Below are 19,428 nucleotides of genomic sequence, written 5' to 3'. Positions count from 1 at the left end.
CATGTTTATTGTGGTCATGAGTGCGCTCATCTCCTCCTCGGTTTCTTAAAAACCTGAAAGTTTTAAGACTTTCCGTTCTTTGCTAGTCCTCTGGGCTCGAGATGAGGCAGGGGACAAGAGGAAAAGAGGAGCCCGTGTCCCGCGATTTCTGCCACAACTCCCTTACTTTTCGGTTCGCCCTCACTAAAGATGGCCGCCAGCAAAATGGTGCAATGACGCGAACCGCGCTGCCCTGGTTGCCAAGGAGACGCGAATACCGGAAATGCGGTATTCGGGGAGGGTGCGCTTGCTGGGGCGGTCCGAGGGAGGTCCGGCTCACAGGTCCTGCCTGGGAAGAAGTCGGCAGGTCCTGGCAGGGAAGCGCTGTGGCCGTGACAACTCGGGGTATACAGGCGGCTTTAACGGGATGGAGTCGCAAGTTGCGGATGCCCAGGCCGGCGAGGCTGAGCGAGCTGTGGGCGAAGGCCCAGCAAGCAGCGGCGCCTCTCGGGGTCTTCAAGTCTCGGAGCCCTTAGGAGCCGCCCGGTGGAAGCTCCTGCGGCAGGTAAGGGAGAGCCCACTGGCCTCACCTTTGCATCTGGTCACTTCCCTCGCAGGTACGCGGCGAGCCACCGGCCGCGACTCTCTCCTCTTGGCAGCTCCCGGAGTTCCCTTGTAGTTTTGCCGGGAGCCACCTGAGAAGCGCCCCCTTGCTTCTACTAAGGGTCTCACCTAAAGGGAGGAATTAGGGTGGGGCGGGGAGGGGGCAGCCAACGCTGAGTTCCTGGGAAACTCAGATGGAAGTAGATCTTCTTTTGGGTATTTGTCTGCTTCTGGGGGACTTTTCTCTTTGCTCGCCAGTCCCATTGGTGGGACCGTCGCTCCCCATCCTATGCTGCTTCTCTTTCCTGCTTCTGTTTTACTTCTTTCCCCGGGTTTCTTTATGCTGCTTATCTGCCTGCCGGAGTCTAGTTCAAAGTTTGGCCCCTTTCTTGGAGATCAGCGTGGTTGACTGTGTTGGGACTGTGACGTTGCACGTGCTGTCGGTACAGCAGGGTGTGGAAGGTGTATCCAGAGCTGCCTCTGTCTTTCACTGAGATGTGACGTTTTCATGTTGATCTTGTAGTTTGAAGTGATCAGCGAGATTCTTGGTGTCCAAGGTGGACTAGTCCGGGTGTATTGGTTTGTTTAATGCCGGTTATTTTCTAGCACTTAAGAGTTGCTGCTGTTGCTGGTAACTGTAGATGTATGCAAGTTTGACAGATTTCTGATTTGACATCACCGACCCTCTTTCCAGACTTCTCACCTCCTCTTCCCCGCAAACTTCTTGAAGTAAAATCTGTTTACTGTTTTGTATACAAGGTTTTCTGCCTCTGCTGAGGTTCCTCCTGAAAACTTGACTCAAGGGAACACTTTCCATTTCTTTTCTTTTTTTTTTTTTTTAAGATTTTATTTATTTATTTATTTGAGAGAGAATGAGTGAGAGAGAGCATGAGAGAGGAGGAGGTCAGAGGGAGAAGCGGACTCCCCACGGAGCTGGGAGCCGGATGCGGGACTCATTCTGGAAGGCCTGGATCATGACCTGAGCCAAAGGCAGTCGCTCAACCAACTGAGCCACTCAGGCGCCCCAACACTTTCCATTTCTGACTGCTGTTTTTCGAAAAGAATTTTGCAGTAACGGCCACTTTATTTGAGATTGTGTTTAGCATTTTGAGGGTTACTTTGTTTGCAGTTGTCTCCAGTCACCTTTTCTTATGGTGTCATGATATAACTCAAGTGATCATTTCTTTGCAGATGCTTTGAAAGTCTTTCCAAAGCGTTAATGATCTGGTTTTGTTATTAATGTTACAAAATTATAGGATAACAAATGCATGTCTCATAGGTCATTATCATAGGAACTTTCTACAGTGAAATAAACATCAGATAAAGTTGAACTATCAGTGTAGTCAGTTAGGGCCTTAATCAATCAAATCTTATTGTGATGATTTCAGTGATTCTTAGTATAGTAAGAACTACAGTTGACCAGCACATATGTTCATTCTGAGCTGCTGTCTACATCAGAACCAGGACAAGCTTTAGCTATGGCTGCCATTTGTACTCCCCACATGTTTGACATTTAATGTTTTGGTACACGTGTGTACTCTGTTTAGAGTCTTCTTATCTTCTTTCTGACTGTTCATTTTTCAAAACTATATTTTAATGTTTTCTATGAAGCCTCTCCTGTCTCCTCTGGGCTGAGTTAGACACTCAGCTCACTCTTATCAGTGAACCCCATATCATATCACTTTATGATCATTTGATCACAGTCTATCTAATGTACTAGAATGGGAGTTCTCCCTGGGAAAAGATGATATTTTATTAATCTCCATCCTCTGCACATTGCACAGGGCCTGACTAGTTGGTTTTTTAGCAAATATTGTTAAGTGTTGTGGAAAGCTTGAGAGTAAGTGGCCTGTAGTATCAAGTCCTCAATGTATTGTATCAGTTAGCTGTTAATGAGTAACAAACAACTATAACATTAAGACGGCATACACCAGTGAGCATTTATTTTGTTTGTGTGTCTGTGGGCCACCTGGGAGTTGACTGACAGAGGCTGTCATCAGCAGACTGACTCTAATACTTGGACCAGTTGGCTGACATATTCCCCTGGTGATGGCAGAGGTATAAGAGTGCAAGGGCAACCACCAAAACACATTTTAAGCCCTTGCTAACATCCTGTTGGCCAAAGTTAAGTTACTTGGCCAAGCTTAAAATCAAAGGGCAGAGATGTATACTCTTTCCTTGAAGGGGGCAAGAAAGGAAGTGAATATTTTTCCATAATCTAATCTACTATGTATATTAAACATTTGCAGGTGCTCAGTAGATATGTCTCAAACAAACAGACCATCCACATCTTGTATGCATCCAGAACTGGAAAACTCAGGAATCTAAACAGTGATAGAGATATGTAGCTCTCTCTCTCTCTCATGAAACATTATCATGACATCTACTTTGTCTGCTTGTTTTCTTCTTCACAGTTCTGTCATTGCCTTACACCATAGGGCTTCAGTGCTATCTAATGGGTCCTTCACTTTAACTGTTCAATTTTTTTTGTTGTTGTTTTGTAATTAACCTTCTTTTATTTTTATTTTTTAAGGTTTTATTTATTTATTTATTTTTTGACAGAGAGAGACACAATGAGAGAGGGTACACAAAAGGGGAGTGGGAGAGGGAGAACAGGCTTCCTGCAGAGCAGGGAGCCCAATGTGGGGCTCGATCCCAGGACCCTGGGATCATGACCTGAGCCAAAGGCAGAGGCTTAACCCACTGAGCCACCCAGGCACCCCTGTCATTAACCTTTTTTTAGAAAAAAACCCCGTTGACCTAGTTCATCATTTGATACCAGGTCACATGATAAATTGCTGACTTTTGAGCCTAGTGCTCACTTTAATCAGATGAAGACTATGGATCAATATTGATAGAGGCTTTGGATAGTAGTCTCTTTTCCTCTTTGTTGTGTCTTATTACCTGATAGCAAAGATGGCTTTTGGCAACTTCAGTCTTTCATCATGCACTCAACTAGTGATCCAGAAGAAATGACCCTTTTTCCCAACACCAAGATGAAGTCCATTAATGACTGTACTAGGCCAAGCTTGGACCAGTTGTTGGATCCAGGAGAATGAGGCACTTTGGCTACCTGGGACATTAGCCCACCCTGTGGCAGAGAAGATAACAATCCCATAATTATTTCAGAGAGTGAGGGAGGGACAGTTCACAAGAGGAAGGGATGTAGGACAGGTGAAAAAGTAGCAATGACCATTATACACTATTCACAAACACCTACAGCATGAATACTTACCTAGAGGTAAGTATTCTTGACTTAATCTGATTGAGGGAATATTTCACAGTATGATTTAAATTAAAACACTATGCCATATATTTGAAACTATCAGTGCTGAAAGAGACAGTGTAATTCTTTGCCTTTTCCTAGCTCTTTGATGTTCATCAAATTAACATCCCCTCTCATATAACTAGTATCTAGCCCATAGGGTTATTTGAAGATTTAATGAAGAGTGTGGTAAGACATGCATTAATTCTTACTTAGACATTTGGTGTAATTTGCTGATGAGCAGTCTGGGCCTGGAGTTTTCCTTGGTAAGATTTTTATTTATGCATTATATTTTTATTTTTATTTTTAAAATTAGTTTTAGAGGTAGCATTTAGCAATTCATTGGTTGCATATAACACCCAGTGCTCATTACATCAAGTGCCCTCCTTAATGCCCATCATCCAATTATCCCTCCCCCTGCCACCCACCTATGCATCGTATTTTTAAAATAATTTAGCACTATTCAGACTTAGCACTTTTTGTCTCTTCTTGTGTCAGTTTTGGTAGTTGTAGTCTTCTAGGAACTTGTCCATTTCATCTAAATTTTTATAGTTTTTGTAATATTCCTTTGCTATTTTTTTTTAAAGATTTTATTTGTTTATTCGACAGAGATCACAAGTAGGCAGAGAAGCAGGCAGAGAGAGGAGGAAGCAGGCTTCCTCCTGAGCAGAGAGCCCGATGCGGGGCTCGATCCCAGGACCCTGGGATCATGACCTGAGCCAAAGGCAGAGGCTTTAACCCATTGAGCCACCCAGGCGCCCCTCCTTTGCTATTTTTTAATGCCTGCTGGATCTATAGTAATCTACCTATGTCATGTTCGTATTTATATTTTCTCTCTTTTTTCTTATTAGTGTTATCAAGGATTTGTCAGTTTTACTAATCTCTTCAAAGAACTAACTTCTGGTGTTTTAATCGTTCTAGCTATATTTTTGTTTTCTACTTTATTAATTTCTATTTTTTAGGGAACTTTATTTGCTTCTTTTTGTAATTTTTGCAGTGGATGCTTAGTTTACTGATATTTAGCCTTTTCGCAAGTTTTCCTTTAAGCACGAGTTTATCTGCATTTCATATGTCTTGAAATGTATTTTTATTATTCAGTTCAAAATACTTTCAGATTTCTATTGGGTTTTCTTTTTTTTGGTTCCTAAGTTATTTAGAAGTATATTGCTTTATTTCCAAATATATTTGGTGTTTTTTTTTTAAAGATTTTATTTATTTATTTGACAGAGAGAGAGAGATCATAAGTAGGCAGAGAGGCAGGCAGAGAGAGAGGGGGAAGCAGGCTCCCTGATGAGCAGAGCCCGATGTGGGGCTCGATCCCAGGACCCTGAGATCATGATCTGAGCCAAGGCAGAGGCTTAACCCACTGAGCCACCCAGGTGCCCCTATATCTGTTGTTTTAGGTAACTTTTTAGTTTTTTTAATTTAATTATGAATATTAGGATGTTCTATATCTTCAAAAAAACCTTTCTATTATGGGAAATACCAAACATATACAAAACTAGAGACAATAGTATAGTAATCACTCATATATCCGTAAACTTCAACAGTTTTTAACTCTCGACCAACTTTATTTTATCTCTGTTCTCTCATCACACCTTCCCATCTAAGATTATTTTGAAATGAATATCAGATATATTGTTTTTTCCTACAGATATTTCAGTATATACCTGTACAAGATGAAATTTAAAAAATAATTAAAGGGACACCTGAGTAGCTCAGTCAGTTAAGCGTCTTGCGTTCAGCTCAGGTCATGATCCCAGGGTCCCAGGATTGAGCCCCGCACTGGGCTCTCTGCTCAGCGAGGAGCCTGCTTCCTCCTCTCTCTCTGCCTGCCTCTCTGCCTACTTGTGATCTCTGTCTGTCAAATAAATAAATAAAATCTTAATAAATAAATAAATAAATAACTAATTAAAATAACATACCACACCCAAAATAATTTCTTGATGTCATGAAATAGCTGGTCAGTTTCCAAATTTTCCCCATTGTTTCAAAATTTTTCTTTACAATTCAATTATTTTGAAACATGATTCAAATAAGGTCTGAACATTGTTATTAGTTGATAAGTTTCATAAGTCTTTTTTTTAATGAAATTTTTAATTAAGTAATCCCTGCATCCAGTGTGAGGCTTGAACTCATGACTCCAAGTTCAAGAGTCTCATCCTCTCTGACTGAGCCAACCAGGCGCCCAGTTTCATAAGCCTTTTTAATCTAAATTTTACCTCTGCATATGTCTTTTTTTTTTCTTCAAGGTTTTATTTGTTTATTTGCCAGAGAGAGAGTGAAAGAGAAAGAGCACGCAAGAGCACAAGCAGGGGGAGCAGTAGGCAGAGGGAGAAGCAGGCTCCCTGCAGGCGGACTCCATCCCAGGACCCTGGGTCATGACCTGACCCCAACGCAGATGCTTAATTGACTAAGCCACCCAGGTGTCCCTCTCTGCATATGTCTCTTTCGCCTCTTGCCATTTATTTATTGAAGAAACTGAGTTTGTTGTCTCTCAGAGTTTCCCATAATTTGATTTTTGCTAATTGTACTTGATGATGATGTTAATGTGTTTCTTCCTGCCTGATTTCCTATTTTCTGTAAGTTCCTATTTCCTACATATAGAGGCTTGACCAGATTCAGATTTAATGTTTTTGACTTGCTCTGATTTGATTGGTCAAGATGATGGTAGAGTATGTTTTCATCATCAATCATCAATTGATCAATTTCATTAATCACAGTGGTGTCTTGTTATTTCTCTTCTTGATGATGATTGTCTAGGTTCATGAATTCATGAGGAGGTTGAAAATGGTGATATTCTAATTGTGTCATTCCTTCTGCATTTATTTCTTGGAATACTGCTATAAAGACAGCCTTCTCCTTACCATCTATTTGGATATTCTTGGTTACAGTTCATATAGGAAAGACAGAAAAATACTTGATTCTTTCTCTTTGTTTACTAGTTTTCCAAATAATAAGTTGGTTCTCTAACATCCTTTGAAGGTCATCAGTGGGGTATTTAAAAAAAAAATACCCTGATGGACTCATATGTTTCGATTCTGTTACATTTATTACCTTTGTTAATGCTTACACTGTCCCATCTTTGGCCAATGGATCCTATTCAAGTTGGCTATGGAGTTCTTTCCATAGAACTCTTAATTCTTCATGGCTTTCTTGTGTGCAGGATGTCCTAGGTTCATTTGTACAATTCATGCCATTTCTCCAAGGGGCCTTACTTTGTTTTAATAGAAAATGATATTTAGAGGTAGCAATATGGGCATTGTGTCCATTGCTACTAGTTTGGTTGTTGTTTCTAGAACTTTTAAGTGGTAGGATGTAGGAAATAAATATCTTTTTTGAAATGTTTTAATAAAATAACCATTAGTTTCTATTATGCTTATTCAAATTCAGAGCTACAGAGTTTTTGCTTCAACATCATTAGTCTTACAATTATATTTGTTTCTCCCATAGTTAAAAATCCAGTTTTCAGTGACCCCCAACAAAATTATTCATTTGGTTTATCTTAAAATAGACACACATACACGCATGCATCAGACAGTCTTAGAACAATATACTTGCCCCTGCCTAGGTAGTAAGCTTTGAAATTCAACTTTTATCCCTTAAGTCCACAGACTGTAAAAGGTGCTGCTTGTCTTCTTAGCTCTTTCTATTGGAACTGGATCAATGTCCCCACAAGGAAATGATTGTAAAAGCCAGGTTCACCTCTCTAGATTTATTTCCTTTTTAAATTATTACACTGGTAAATCTTCACTAGTTCTCTGCTTTGTTTTTTGTTCTCTGCTACTTTTATTTTTTTTTTTCAATTTTTAAGATGTTATTTATTTATTTGACAGAGAGAGAGAGATCACAAGTAGGCGGAGAGGCAGGCAGAGGGTGGGGGGGGGAGCAGGCCCCCTGCTGAGCAGAGAGCCCGATGTGGGGCTCGAGCTCAGGACCCTGAAATCATGACCTAAGCCGAAGTCAGAAGCTTAACCCACTGAGCCACCCAGGCCCCCCTCTCTGCTACCTTTAAACAATGTTTTAAGATATCCTGTCCAGGGGCGCCTGGGTGGCTCAATTGATTAAGCATCTGACTCTTGGTTTCAGCTCAGGTCATAATTTTAGGTTCTGGGATTGAGCCCCACATCAGGCTCCTCACTCAGCATGCAGTCTGCTTCTCCCTCGGCCTCTGCTCCTCCCCTGCTTGCTTTCTCTCTCTCTCTCTCTCCCTCTCACTCTCTCCTTCTCTGTGGAATAAATAATAAAAAAATCTTTAAAAAAAAAAAAGATATTCTGTCAATTTTCTCTAGTTGTCTCCAGTAAGAGGTTGGTCTACCTTGTCTAATCTGCCATCTTTTGCAAATGAAAGTCCCCTTACCACTTAAACTTGGAACACCTAACCTGTGTTTATATGATATGAACACAATATTTGGTTTTATTTCAAAGGTTCTGAAGCAAAAGCACCTGGATGATTGCCTGCGACATGTATCTGTAAGAAGATTTGAATCATTTAATCTGTTTTCAGTAACAGAAGCCCAAAAAAAGGCAACTGAAGAGGAAGTTGGTGCTTGGGTCCAATATACAAGTGTCTTCTATCCTGAGTACAGTATTTCTTTAAGGTAAACATCTTTGACGATTTTTTAAAAAGTATTTTTCTCTTGTAGAAGAAAAGCAGTCTAATAAGGATCTCATTATTCATTCTGTTGCGTTTGCAGGTAATCTTGATCAGAACTTGGGTTTTGCAGCATTGTGTTAGGAAATCCTGCTACTTTAACTGGGTTTTGTTGTATTCTCAGAACTAAAGAAAGAAAATTCTCAGGAATGTAGCAGCATTTGAGGACAAAGTGGCTTGCAAATCAAAAGGTTCTTTTTAACCATTCTCTCATAGCATTTGACAAAAAAGCAAGTTCTTTTTGAGGAGGCAAGGAAGGCTGAAAGTGAAAACAGAATTTTTCAAACTACTCTTCAAGTAGTTATCTGAAAAACCAAGCTTTGGTATTTTTCCCATTCATGTTTTGTCACTTTCAGAATAGAATCTAAAGAATAGGAGGAGAAAATTCAGCTGAAAACACTGATATTGTGAGAAGCATACACTGTTCTGGCTTTAAAAATCATTTAAAAAGAGACAGGAGAGTTGCAAACTGAAGTAAGAAGATACCATTTTTACTGAATTAATTTTCTCTCACAGTTATAGTCTAGCATATTGCAATATTACTGTAGGTGTTTGATTTTATAAAATCTTCCTTTTTTGACAAGATTTCACATCTTGAAAGGGAGGGAGGAGCACATTTACAGTAACTGTAAGAAGAGCAAAAAACATTTTAAGTGGAATGTGACTGAATAAGGTTTAGGTGAGGCAAGGAATAATTTTAAGAAAAAAAGTTTTCACAAAGGATGTCTATTTATAGTATATGTTTCTTGAACTATTTCAGTTTAAAATATCTAAGCTTTAGAAGACATCATAATAGCTTAAAATTTGGGATCTGGATAAAAATTGACTAGGGTAGGCAGGGAAGAACAATTAGGATCTGGTTTCACAATTATTGAAAATTCCAAAAAGAAGATAAAAACCTAGGGATTTGTGAGCTTGCCTGTATATTCATTTTGAGATTCTAATCTGAATACCTCAACTGCCTCACGTTCTCATGGAGATGATTAGTTTAGTTCTTGGTTAGGAAGGGAGGAAAAATGCATTACGTGCTTGTTATATGCCCTATACAGAGCAAGGTGTTTTCATGTATGCTAATTCAGTAATCTTTACAGTAACTCTGCAAAGTAGTAATGAAGATGATTAAACAATTGGAAGATAGTATCTATAAGGAAATTAAAGAGAAGGAAGAACCGAGTGACCCAGTAGCAGTCTTCAGGTGTAAAGTTCTAAAACTTACCCTCTACATTCACGGGTGACAAGATGCAGTAAGTGTAAAATGTGCCAATAATAATTTCCTTACATCTTCGAGGTCCTGGTAAGGGTTAGCTGGAGAGAATGTGACATCTTCCGTTCTTTAAGGTTTCCAAACCAGGGCACAGTTCTGTTGCAGATGACACTGATGTAGCAGGAACCCAGGCTCCAATGTAAGCTGAAATTCCTTTCCAATGGCATGGTTCTTTGTGATATAGCTGTTTTTCAAAGAAATAAACGCCAGTCTGTCGTTGAACCCTCATTTATGGAGAGAAGACAGGTGACCAAGCTAAAACATTGGCTGTGATGGCTACCAAGATTTAGCCTCTTTTTTCAAACTAGTTTGTTTCTCTCCACATTAATAGTGCAAAAATAACAATAGCTTACATGTATTCTAGAGCTGAACACTATCTTAGAATAATTTTGAACAGATCATAACCACATTAATAAAGGCTGACCACTAAGGGACTACTATATGACAAGCACTGTTGTGAGCGATTTACATATATTAGTTGATTTAATCCACACAACAGTTTATGAGTAAATACTGTTATTATACTCATTTCACAATGATCATAGTGAAACCAGAGAGGTTAAATGACTTGATCGAGGTCACACAGCCAGTGATTGTGCTTCTATTCAAACCCCAGTGGTCTGGTTCCACAGCCTATACTTTTTAAAAACTTTTATTTTGAAGTAATTACAGATGTTCAGGAAGTTGCAGAAATAGTATGAGTTCTCATACCCTTCACCTAGCTATCTCCACTGGTAACATTTTATATAATGACAGTCACTGTCTGCACTTTCAGCTGCTGCACATGCTGTCTCTGCAGAGGCAATCATGTATCCACTTACTCATTTTACGGAGGAAGGGATTGAGGCCTAGATAAACTAATTTCCTCATTGATTATTCCGAGCATTCTATTTCTTACTCCATAATTCTTAGTGTATAGGAAATCACTGAAATTACTGCAATTGCTTAGGTAGAGGAGGATATCTGCCAGGAATAGTTCATTCCATTCCATTGCCAATTTTGTCACCTTGATTTCTTTTACCACCCTTGTTTTCTGTTATCTGCCCAACATGGATCTCGATTCTTGTTCCTTTAATATCTCCTATCAACTCTTCTCTCAGCCTGCTTCCATGACATTTCTTTAGCTACCTGTATCTTCTTCAACATTGTTTGAATTGTGAGCATTCTGAAGTTTAAAAAAATTATTTGCAGCAGCTAAAGGTAGTGGTTTAGAAGGTAGTTTTGGAATGGGGTACCATTATTTTCATCTACATTTTTTAAAGTTTGTTAAATCAGCACTAAGGAATGATTGAAAAAAAAGTGGTGAATAGTTTTAAATAAATTTAAATCAATAAATATTTAATGGCACCTTCTATATAGGTGAATGAAAAGAAAAGTAAGACATATTATCCTCAAGGAATTTTTAAATTTTTTGTTTTTTCTAAAGATTTATATATTTATTTGACAGAGAGAGAGAGAGCACAAGTAGGCAGAGTGACAGGCAGAGGGGGAGGGAGAATCAGGCTCTCCACTTAGCAGGGAGCCTGATGTGGGGCTCCATCCCAGGACCCTGGGATCATGACCTGAGCTGAAGGCAGCCGCTTAACCAACTGAGCCACCCAGACACCCCCTTAAGGGTTTTAAAAATGTGAAAAGTTAAATAATAAAAATATTAAATAAGAAGGAAAGGTAAGCATCCATTCTCAGAGCTCTCATTAGGCAGTGCATAACTAATTTCCAAAGGAGTAGGAGACTTCGTACAAATTAGGAGTTTAGAGGTAAGAGTGATTTTCTGAAGTCCTCGAGGGGCAGGAATTTAAGCTGGATCTGCAAGTAGTTGGAACTTCTGAGGGAAAGTGAGAAGTCATTTCAGGTGAGGGCAAAGGCACTAGAAAATATCCAGAGAGGGAAGGTGCAGGGCAGTGGCTCTGAAGAACCATTACATTCTCTAGAGGAACCGTGGTCAATATGTGTTATATGACGACAGCTCTGCTTCTGGGTTCTCGTAAACGGCAGAGCATTTGAGATGTTTTGATCCGCACAGAGTATAAAATAAACCCCATTTTCACTTTCTCAGTTCTTATCATCTGACATCACCTGCTCCGATTCAACAGGGATGGTGCATGTAGTGATTAATACTTATCAGTGCTGGGGCACCTGGATGGCTCAGTGGGTTAAAGCCTCTGCCTTCGGCTCAGGTCATGATCCCAGGGTCCTGGGATTGAGCCCCACATCAGGCTCTCTGCTCAGCAGGGAGCTTGCTTCCTCTCTGCCTGCCTCTCTGCCTACTTGTGATCTCTGTCAAATAAATAAATAAATCTAAAAAAAACAAAACAAAACTTACTGGTGCTTGTGGTTTTGCCCTTAAAATTTTCACTGTGTATTAATTTCTGTCTCTTTAAAAGTTTTATTAGGTTTGAAATAAGTATCCTAATAGGGTAAATAACTAGATATTTGTGAATTCAAAGTAGTTGATTTTGTATATATTATTGAAAGGTATATAAGCAGTGGCCTAAAATAAAACTTGGACCACTATTTTTTGTCAGCCTTGTATGATGATACATAAAAGGAAGGAATAGCAAAGAGAAGTAGGTGAGTGGGAATAGAGAAATAAAATGAAGGAATGGAGAATTTCCCTTAGTGACTTTTCACCAGAGGCAAAAGTCTGGACAAGGTAAAAGTTAGACAAAATCCTCAGGGTGTGTTTTCTTTTCTGTTTATCTGAGGCTAGTTGACTCTTTGTTTCTAAGTAAAGTATTGAAAGTTAGGAAATTAAAATCCAAGGTATGACTCCTACTTTATTCCTTGGTAAAGTCTTTTTGTCTTTCTGGTACTTCTAGAACCTCATAGAAGAAGTTCCTATAATTAGATAGATGTTTGTATAGAGAACATCCAGGAGATGTTTATATTAAAAGCTATGCCCCCCCATCATACTGTCTTATAATCTGCAATTTGTTTTACTGTTTTGTTATAAACAGAGTTTACTCTATCAATGCTAGAAATTGTTTCCCACTCTCCAGATTTCAACTCAATTTCAGTGCAGTAGGACTTTGCATATTTTGGAAGGTTTAAATACATTATAATTGGAATCAGATAAGTGCCCGGGTTATTAATTTATGAATGTGTATATGTCACAGTTGTAGAAAAAACTGAGAGGTCTGAACTCTCCTCCTTTCTTTCAATAAGACTACTGTTGCCATGGTAATTGCTGAATTAGAAGCCTAGAGCTTTTAACTTTTGGCTTGTCCTGGGAACTTAGAATGGACAAGACATCAGGAATGACTTTGTCTTTGACTGTGGTGCATCTTTCTAGTACAACATATGCTCTGTGGTGTGGTCATGTATTGCTTCTCTACGGAAAGGAAAACATAAAAGCTTCATCCCACTGAATTGAGTATGTACTCTGAGTGCTCATGAATGAGAACTAGTGATGGGAATCGTATGCTTACGAAATTAGATGTTTGGCAGATTATCATTACATATGTGGTATATCATAGGTGCCCATTTTAAGTTTGGCAAGGCTGGCATCTGAGACAAATATGAATACTGAATTTATATTTAAAAGGATAGTTTTGGGGTGTCTGGGTGGCTTGGTTGGTTAAACGTTTGACTCTTGATCTCAGATCAGGTCTTGATCTTCAGGGTAATCTCAGGTAAATCTCATGACTCAAGCTCTGCATGGAGCCTACTTTAAAAAAGAAAAAAGTATAGTTTTATGTTAGTAGTGATATTAATAACAGAGGTGAGTATTAAAACAGTTTTTGTTCTCTCGCATTTTATTTTATATTTTAGAGGGAACTTTATAGAACATTTCAGATATGATCCAGTGTATGCAGAAAATTAAAAGACTAATCCATTGAGTCATGTTTTCATAGAACTTAAATCATAGATAAGTGCTAATATAACTTAGGTTTTTAGCTTGTTTTAAACTCCAATCATGACTGGTTATGTACTTTGCTTACAATATATGTATGCACGTAACTGTCTTTCTCTCTCCTATTAGCTTCAGATGTACATCATAATGATTTGACATTTTTATACATTATGAAATGATTTCCCTGATAAATCTAGTTACTATCTATCACCATCCAGAGTTATTACATTATTAACTATATTCCCTATGCAGCACATTACATCCTCATGACTTATTTATATTTTATAATTGGAAGTTTGTTCTTTTTCTTAAAGATTTTATTTATTTATTTATTTATTCATTTATTGAGAGCATGTGAGTGGGGGAGGGACAGAGGGAGAAGGAGAGAATCTGAAGCAGACTCCATGCTAAGCTCAAAACCTGATGCAGGGCTCTCGATCTCATGATCCTGAGATCATGACCTGAATCTAAATCAAGAGTCAGACGCTTAACTGACAGAGCCACCCAGGCGCCCTGATAACTGAGAATGTTCATGCCCTTTACCTCTCCTCTATAAGCAAGAGTTTGTTCCTACATCCATGAGTCTGTTTTTGTTTTGTTCATTCAGTTTTCATTTGCAGTCCCCTGATGACTAATGATGTCCATCCTTTAATGGGCTTTCACTTGCATGTGAAATCATATGGTATTTGTCTTTGTCTGACTTACTTCACTCTTTAGCCATTTATTTTTGAAAGACCTCTGAAGCATGTTGCATCTAGAACCAAGTTTTTCAAGCCTCTTCCTTCTGAAAACCTCTCTTCTTTCTTTGAGGGCCCGTTTACTCTCTGTCTTTTCCTTTCTTTTTTTGGGGGGGGCAGTTTTCTTTTTAATCAAGATAAAATTCATATAACATAAAATTCACCAATGTAATTAACCATTTTAAACTGAAATTCAATGTTTTTTTAAAACTTGTTTTTATTTATTTGTTTGTCAGAGAGAGAGAGAGTGCAAGCAGAGGGAGCTGCAGGCAGAGCAGAGGGAGAAGCAGGCTCCCCACTGAGCAAGGAGCCCGATGCGGGACTCGATCCTGGGACCCTGGGGTCATGACCTGAGCTGAAGGCAGCTGCTTAACCAACTGAGCAACCCAGGCGTCCCAAATTCAATGGTTTTTAGTATATTCATAATGTTGTACAGTCATCACCACTGCCTAATTCCAGAGATTTTATCACCCCATAAAGGAATCCCATTCTCATTCGTAGTGATTCTCCATCCTCCTCCCACCCCACAAACCTTGTCAACCACTAATCTACTTTCTGTCTGTATGGATTTGCCTAATTTGAACATTCCATATAAATAGATAATATATGGACTTTTATGTCTGGCTTCTTTCACTTAGAGTAATGTTTTTGATTCATCTGGGTTATAGTATATATTGTTATTTCATTCCTTTTTTATGGCTGAATAATATTTTGTTATATGGATAATACCACATTTTGTTTATCCATTTATTAGTTGATGGACATTTGGGTTGTTTCCACTTCTTGGCTATTATGAATAATGCTACTGTGAACATTCATATGTAAGTTTTTGTGACTGTACAAGTTTTTAATTCTCTTAGGTATGTACCTAAGGGTGAAATTGCTGGGTCATGTAGTAAATCTTTATTTAACATTTTGAAGAATGGCCAAATTGTTTTCCACAATGGTTGCACCATTTTTGCATTCCTACCAGGAGTATATGAGGGTTTCAATTTTTCTCCATGCTTACCAGCACTTGTTATTTTAACTTTATTATTATTTTTTTATTTTAGCCATTCTAGTGAGTATGAAGTGATATCTCACTGTGGTTTTGATTTGCAGTTCTGTGATGATTAATGATGTCCAGACTTTCTTGTGCTCATTGGCTATTTGTGTATCATCTTTGGACAACTATCTGTTCAAATGCCTTGCCCATTTTTAATTGGGTCATCCTTTTGTTGTTGAATCATGAGAACTCTTTATCTATTCTGGACACTAGACCCAGTGATTTGCACATATTTTCTCCCATTCTGTGGGTTGTCTTTTCACTTTAATCATAGTGTCCTTTGATGAACAAAAGTTTTTAATTTTCATGACATTTAGCTTATCTAGTTTTGTGTGTGTGTGTGTGTGTGTGTGCGCGCGCTTTTGATAGCATATTTAACTCTCACTTATTTTTAACCTCTAGTTCCAACCTCTTGATGTCTTTAGACTTCAGACTCTTCCTCTATTAGCTTTTCCCCCCCTCTTCACATAATTATCTTCCCCAGTGACTTGCTCATTGTCCTCCTTACTTTATAGTCCATTCTTGGGAAAAACTCAAAGTCCTCAATTCTAGGCTAGCTTAAAGTGCTTGTGACAAAAAAACCAGGTTGGCTTTGAGAAGAAACTGGCTATTGGTAATTTTTTCCCCAGCTTTATTGAGATATAATTGATGTATAATGTTGTGTAAATTTTAAGTGTATTATGTGTTGATTTGATACACTTATATATTACCAAATGATTATTACCAGAACATTAGCTAACACCACTATCGTGTCACATAGTTACCATTTCTTTTTTGTGGTGAGAACATTTATGATGCTATTGTTATTAAGGGCTTGGGAAATAAGTTAAAGCTTTAGAGTTTAGGAGAAAGGTAGAGAGAACTTTTTATTCCTTGATATGTTGGCAAAAAATTGTCACTGTTATATAACATTAATTGCCAGTATAATGCTAAGATTGAAGTTTCAGGGTCCTTTCCTTGTAAATACTTTTCTGTCTAACCACATTGTCCAAGCAGGACCTAGGAAAACCGCTGAAAAATTAGGGGTAGCAAGATCTTACAGATTTGACACAATAAAGTAGATGACTCAGTGAACAAAAAATAGTCCTTGAGTTTAGGACAAATGAAAGGAACTTGAAATAATCAAACTGGATCTTTACCACATTGTGTGCATGAGTTTTCCTATAGTTAGCATTAATTCTTATGCTATTGAAGACAATGATTGCTGACGTTCTTTCATGAGGTGCCTTCTTTTAGGAATTCTAGACTTCATAGAGAAATAATTTTCATTTTTGTAAGTTACTTAGAGGTATAGGGTTAGTTTTATACTTTCCCTACTTCCTACCCCATTTAGAAATGTCATAGGCTCACTCTCTTTTTTGGCTTCAAGAGATGATGTTTTCAAGAATAGACAAGTTCTGCTTCAGTGGTAACTCTTGAGAAATCCACTTTTTATTTTTAAGAATGCTTTTTAACTTTTAAATATACATTTCACTTTATTTATCCCAGTTTCTGTTTTTTAGAAATATTTAACATTTTTCATAATATATATTTAATTTCAAATGTTTATTTCACCCTGAATTGAGAAACTTTTAGGAATTTATTGTAAGGCAGTAATGAGAAATAGGTTCAGTGATATTTCTGCAAGGATTCTCAGTATAAGTAGTACAAAATTGGACACAAACTAAAATCCAACATAAGACATTGGTTCAGTAAGTTATGGTACAGTCATTCATTCATCTGCTTGGCAGCCATTAAATTCATATTGCAGGAGGATATGGTGATGTGGGAAACTGTTTATAATATCTTAAAACACAAATTGCAAGACTGTGGACAATGTGCTTTCAGTTATTATGAGAATGGAGTAAATTTGAAGGCTATGCTCCAAAATATTAATAATGGTTATCTCTGCATGATAGGATTAGGAGCATTGTTTTTTCTCTTGAAGGAGCTATATATTGCTTTTATATTTATGAAAAAGATTTTTGAGTTCTGTGCCACATTGCTGATCATTTTAATAGCTCCATCTTGCATTTTAGATACTAAATACTTCATCCTTTTTTCACACTTGTTCCTCACATGTATACTGTAGTTTTCCATGATAGGTTACATAACCTCATCTCTATGCAGCATCTTGTATTATTGATAACACATTGTTAACTTTGTTTTCCTAGATTAGGATACTGATGAACCCAATGCTCATTTGGCCAGTAATGATTGCACATTAACTTCTTACAATCTCACTTAGTCACTGTATCGAAGAACTAGGTCTGTGTGATGCTAACTAACTGAGCCCCCCAGGTGCCTCTGATTTATTTATTTATTTTTTAAAATCACCACTGGAAAAGTATCTCAAACCCTATGACCTACTGACATTTGGGCCCATTTGTATCTGAAGAATAACATTATTAAATTATTAAAATATCAGTATTTTATTAAAATTATCAGTAATTATTAAAATATTAAAATATCAGTATTAAAATATTAAATATCAGTATTAAAATATCAGTACTAAAATATCAGTAGTCAAATTAGATATTTCAGGAGCTGTCAAGTGAATAGAGATCAGAATTAAAGAGAGTGGAATTAAGGTTAGTTGAAAAAGATACAAAACAATTTGCCCCCTGACATTTAGAACTTTCTAATTGTGGATTGTGCAGACTTGAAGGTTGGTTAGTTCTTTAAAAATTCTGAATTTGTTGGTCTGGTACAGAGGAAATCTATTTATTTTTGAGTTTGGCTGGAGGTTGATGATTAATTTTTCTTCTGAGATTCTCAAAGGTAAGGTTTTGTTTTGTTGTCTTTAATAATCTACCTCACCTTTATATAGCTAAAACAACAATAAAAATTATTTACTAATACTTTAAAACATATATTAATCATCAAGAGTATCATCATATTGAAAATCTGAGAAATGTATTCTGTTATTTCTTTTCCTTCTCCCTCTAGTGGGCAGAAAATATTTTGAAAATACAACAGGGAAGAGTTTATAAGTCTTGGGTGGGTATATCACAATACACAGTTTCACCTTTCTGAAAATGTAATAATTGTTAATATTTCAGAATAATTAAAGAAAATGCTTTATTCTTTTCTAGGCATAATAATGGATCTCTGAATGTTGAAGATGTTCTTACCAGCTTTGACAATACAGGAAATGTTTGTAAGTTATATGTTCCCTTTTTGGAAATACTTTTATTGTTCTAAAAAGTGAATTTATACTTAGTGTATATTTTAATTATATATATAGTATATGTTTTAATTAACATAAAATTAGTATATATTTATTATAGTGATGTGTGTGCATGTGTGTGTATGTGTGTGTGTGTGTGTGTAATATAAACTCATGGTTTTTAGCTGTGAGATAAGTGTCATATAAGATGCACCTACAAAGTGGGAGAAGGCTATTTTTATACTTTGCATTTGTGTGTGTGTGAGTGTGTATGTGGGTGCATGTGTGTGTGTGACAGAATGTAGGTCAGAAGGAACACTGGACTCTCTAGTACTACCCTTTTGTTTCTTGTTTCCATTTTGACCTTCTCAGTTAATTCAACAGATGGGCTGTCTCTTTCTTCTTTGCTGTTTTGGGTACTTTCTTTTCCATTTTCTGCTTCTCTTTTTCACTATGGAATAAAACCAGAACATTTGTTTTCCTTACTGTTAATACAGTGCCAGAAGGTTTTTGTTTTGTGGCATATTATATTATAGAATACGTTGTCCTTTCATCTAAGCTTCTGATTGTCGTGATAGATTTCTCCATTGAGAGAATCATTTAAATAATTATCATGTTATATGATGAAAGAAATCAGCCAAGAATATCTTTATATCCCTGTGTTAAACAATATACGATGATCAGAGCTGTGTATTTCTTCATGTGTGTTGCATAAGATATTTTTCTTAAGAGAGTGAATTATCATTGTAGTATGGTCTTTTTATTTTTATTCTATTTTTTAATATGACCTTTTTAAATGTAAAAATTAGTCATACTTTTTTTCTCAAAGGTAATTTCATAGCTGTAACTATTCTATGAACTAAAATAAATAACATACTTT

At 37.3% G+C, this 19,428-nt stretch overlaps 1 protein-coding gene across 1 annotated transcript in view; it reads left to right on the top strand.

Moving 5' to 3' along the window:
- The first annotated feature begins 272 nt into the window (after positions 1–272).
- CAMKMT (calmodulin-lysine N-methyltransferase) overlaps positions 273–19,428 on the top strand; it is a 382,410-nt gene continuing 363,254 nt past the window's right edge. The window contains exons 1-3 of the mRNA XM_080813115.1: positions 273–544; positions 8,276–8,448; positions 18,475–18,539. Of these exons, the coding sequence (XP_080669241.1) occupies positions 407–544; positions 8,276–8,448; positions 18,475–18,539 (376 nt within the window). The 5' untranslated portion in view covers positions 273–406. The remainder of the gene's footprint in view (positions 545–8,275; positions 8,449–18,474; positions 18,540–19,428) is intronic.

Source organism: Martes martes, assembly GCF_963455335.1.
Source record: "Martes martes genome assembly, chromosome: 9".
In the NCBI taxonomy this organism is placed as follows: Eukaryota; Metazoa; Chordata; class Mammalia; order Carnivora; family Mustelidae; genus Martes; species Martes martes.
Note: the sequence above shows the minus strand (reverse complement) of the source record. Positions and strands in the feature narration are given on the sequence as shown.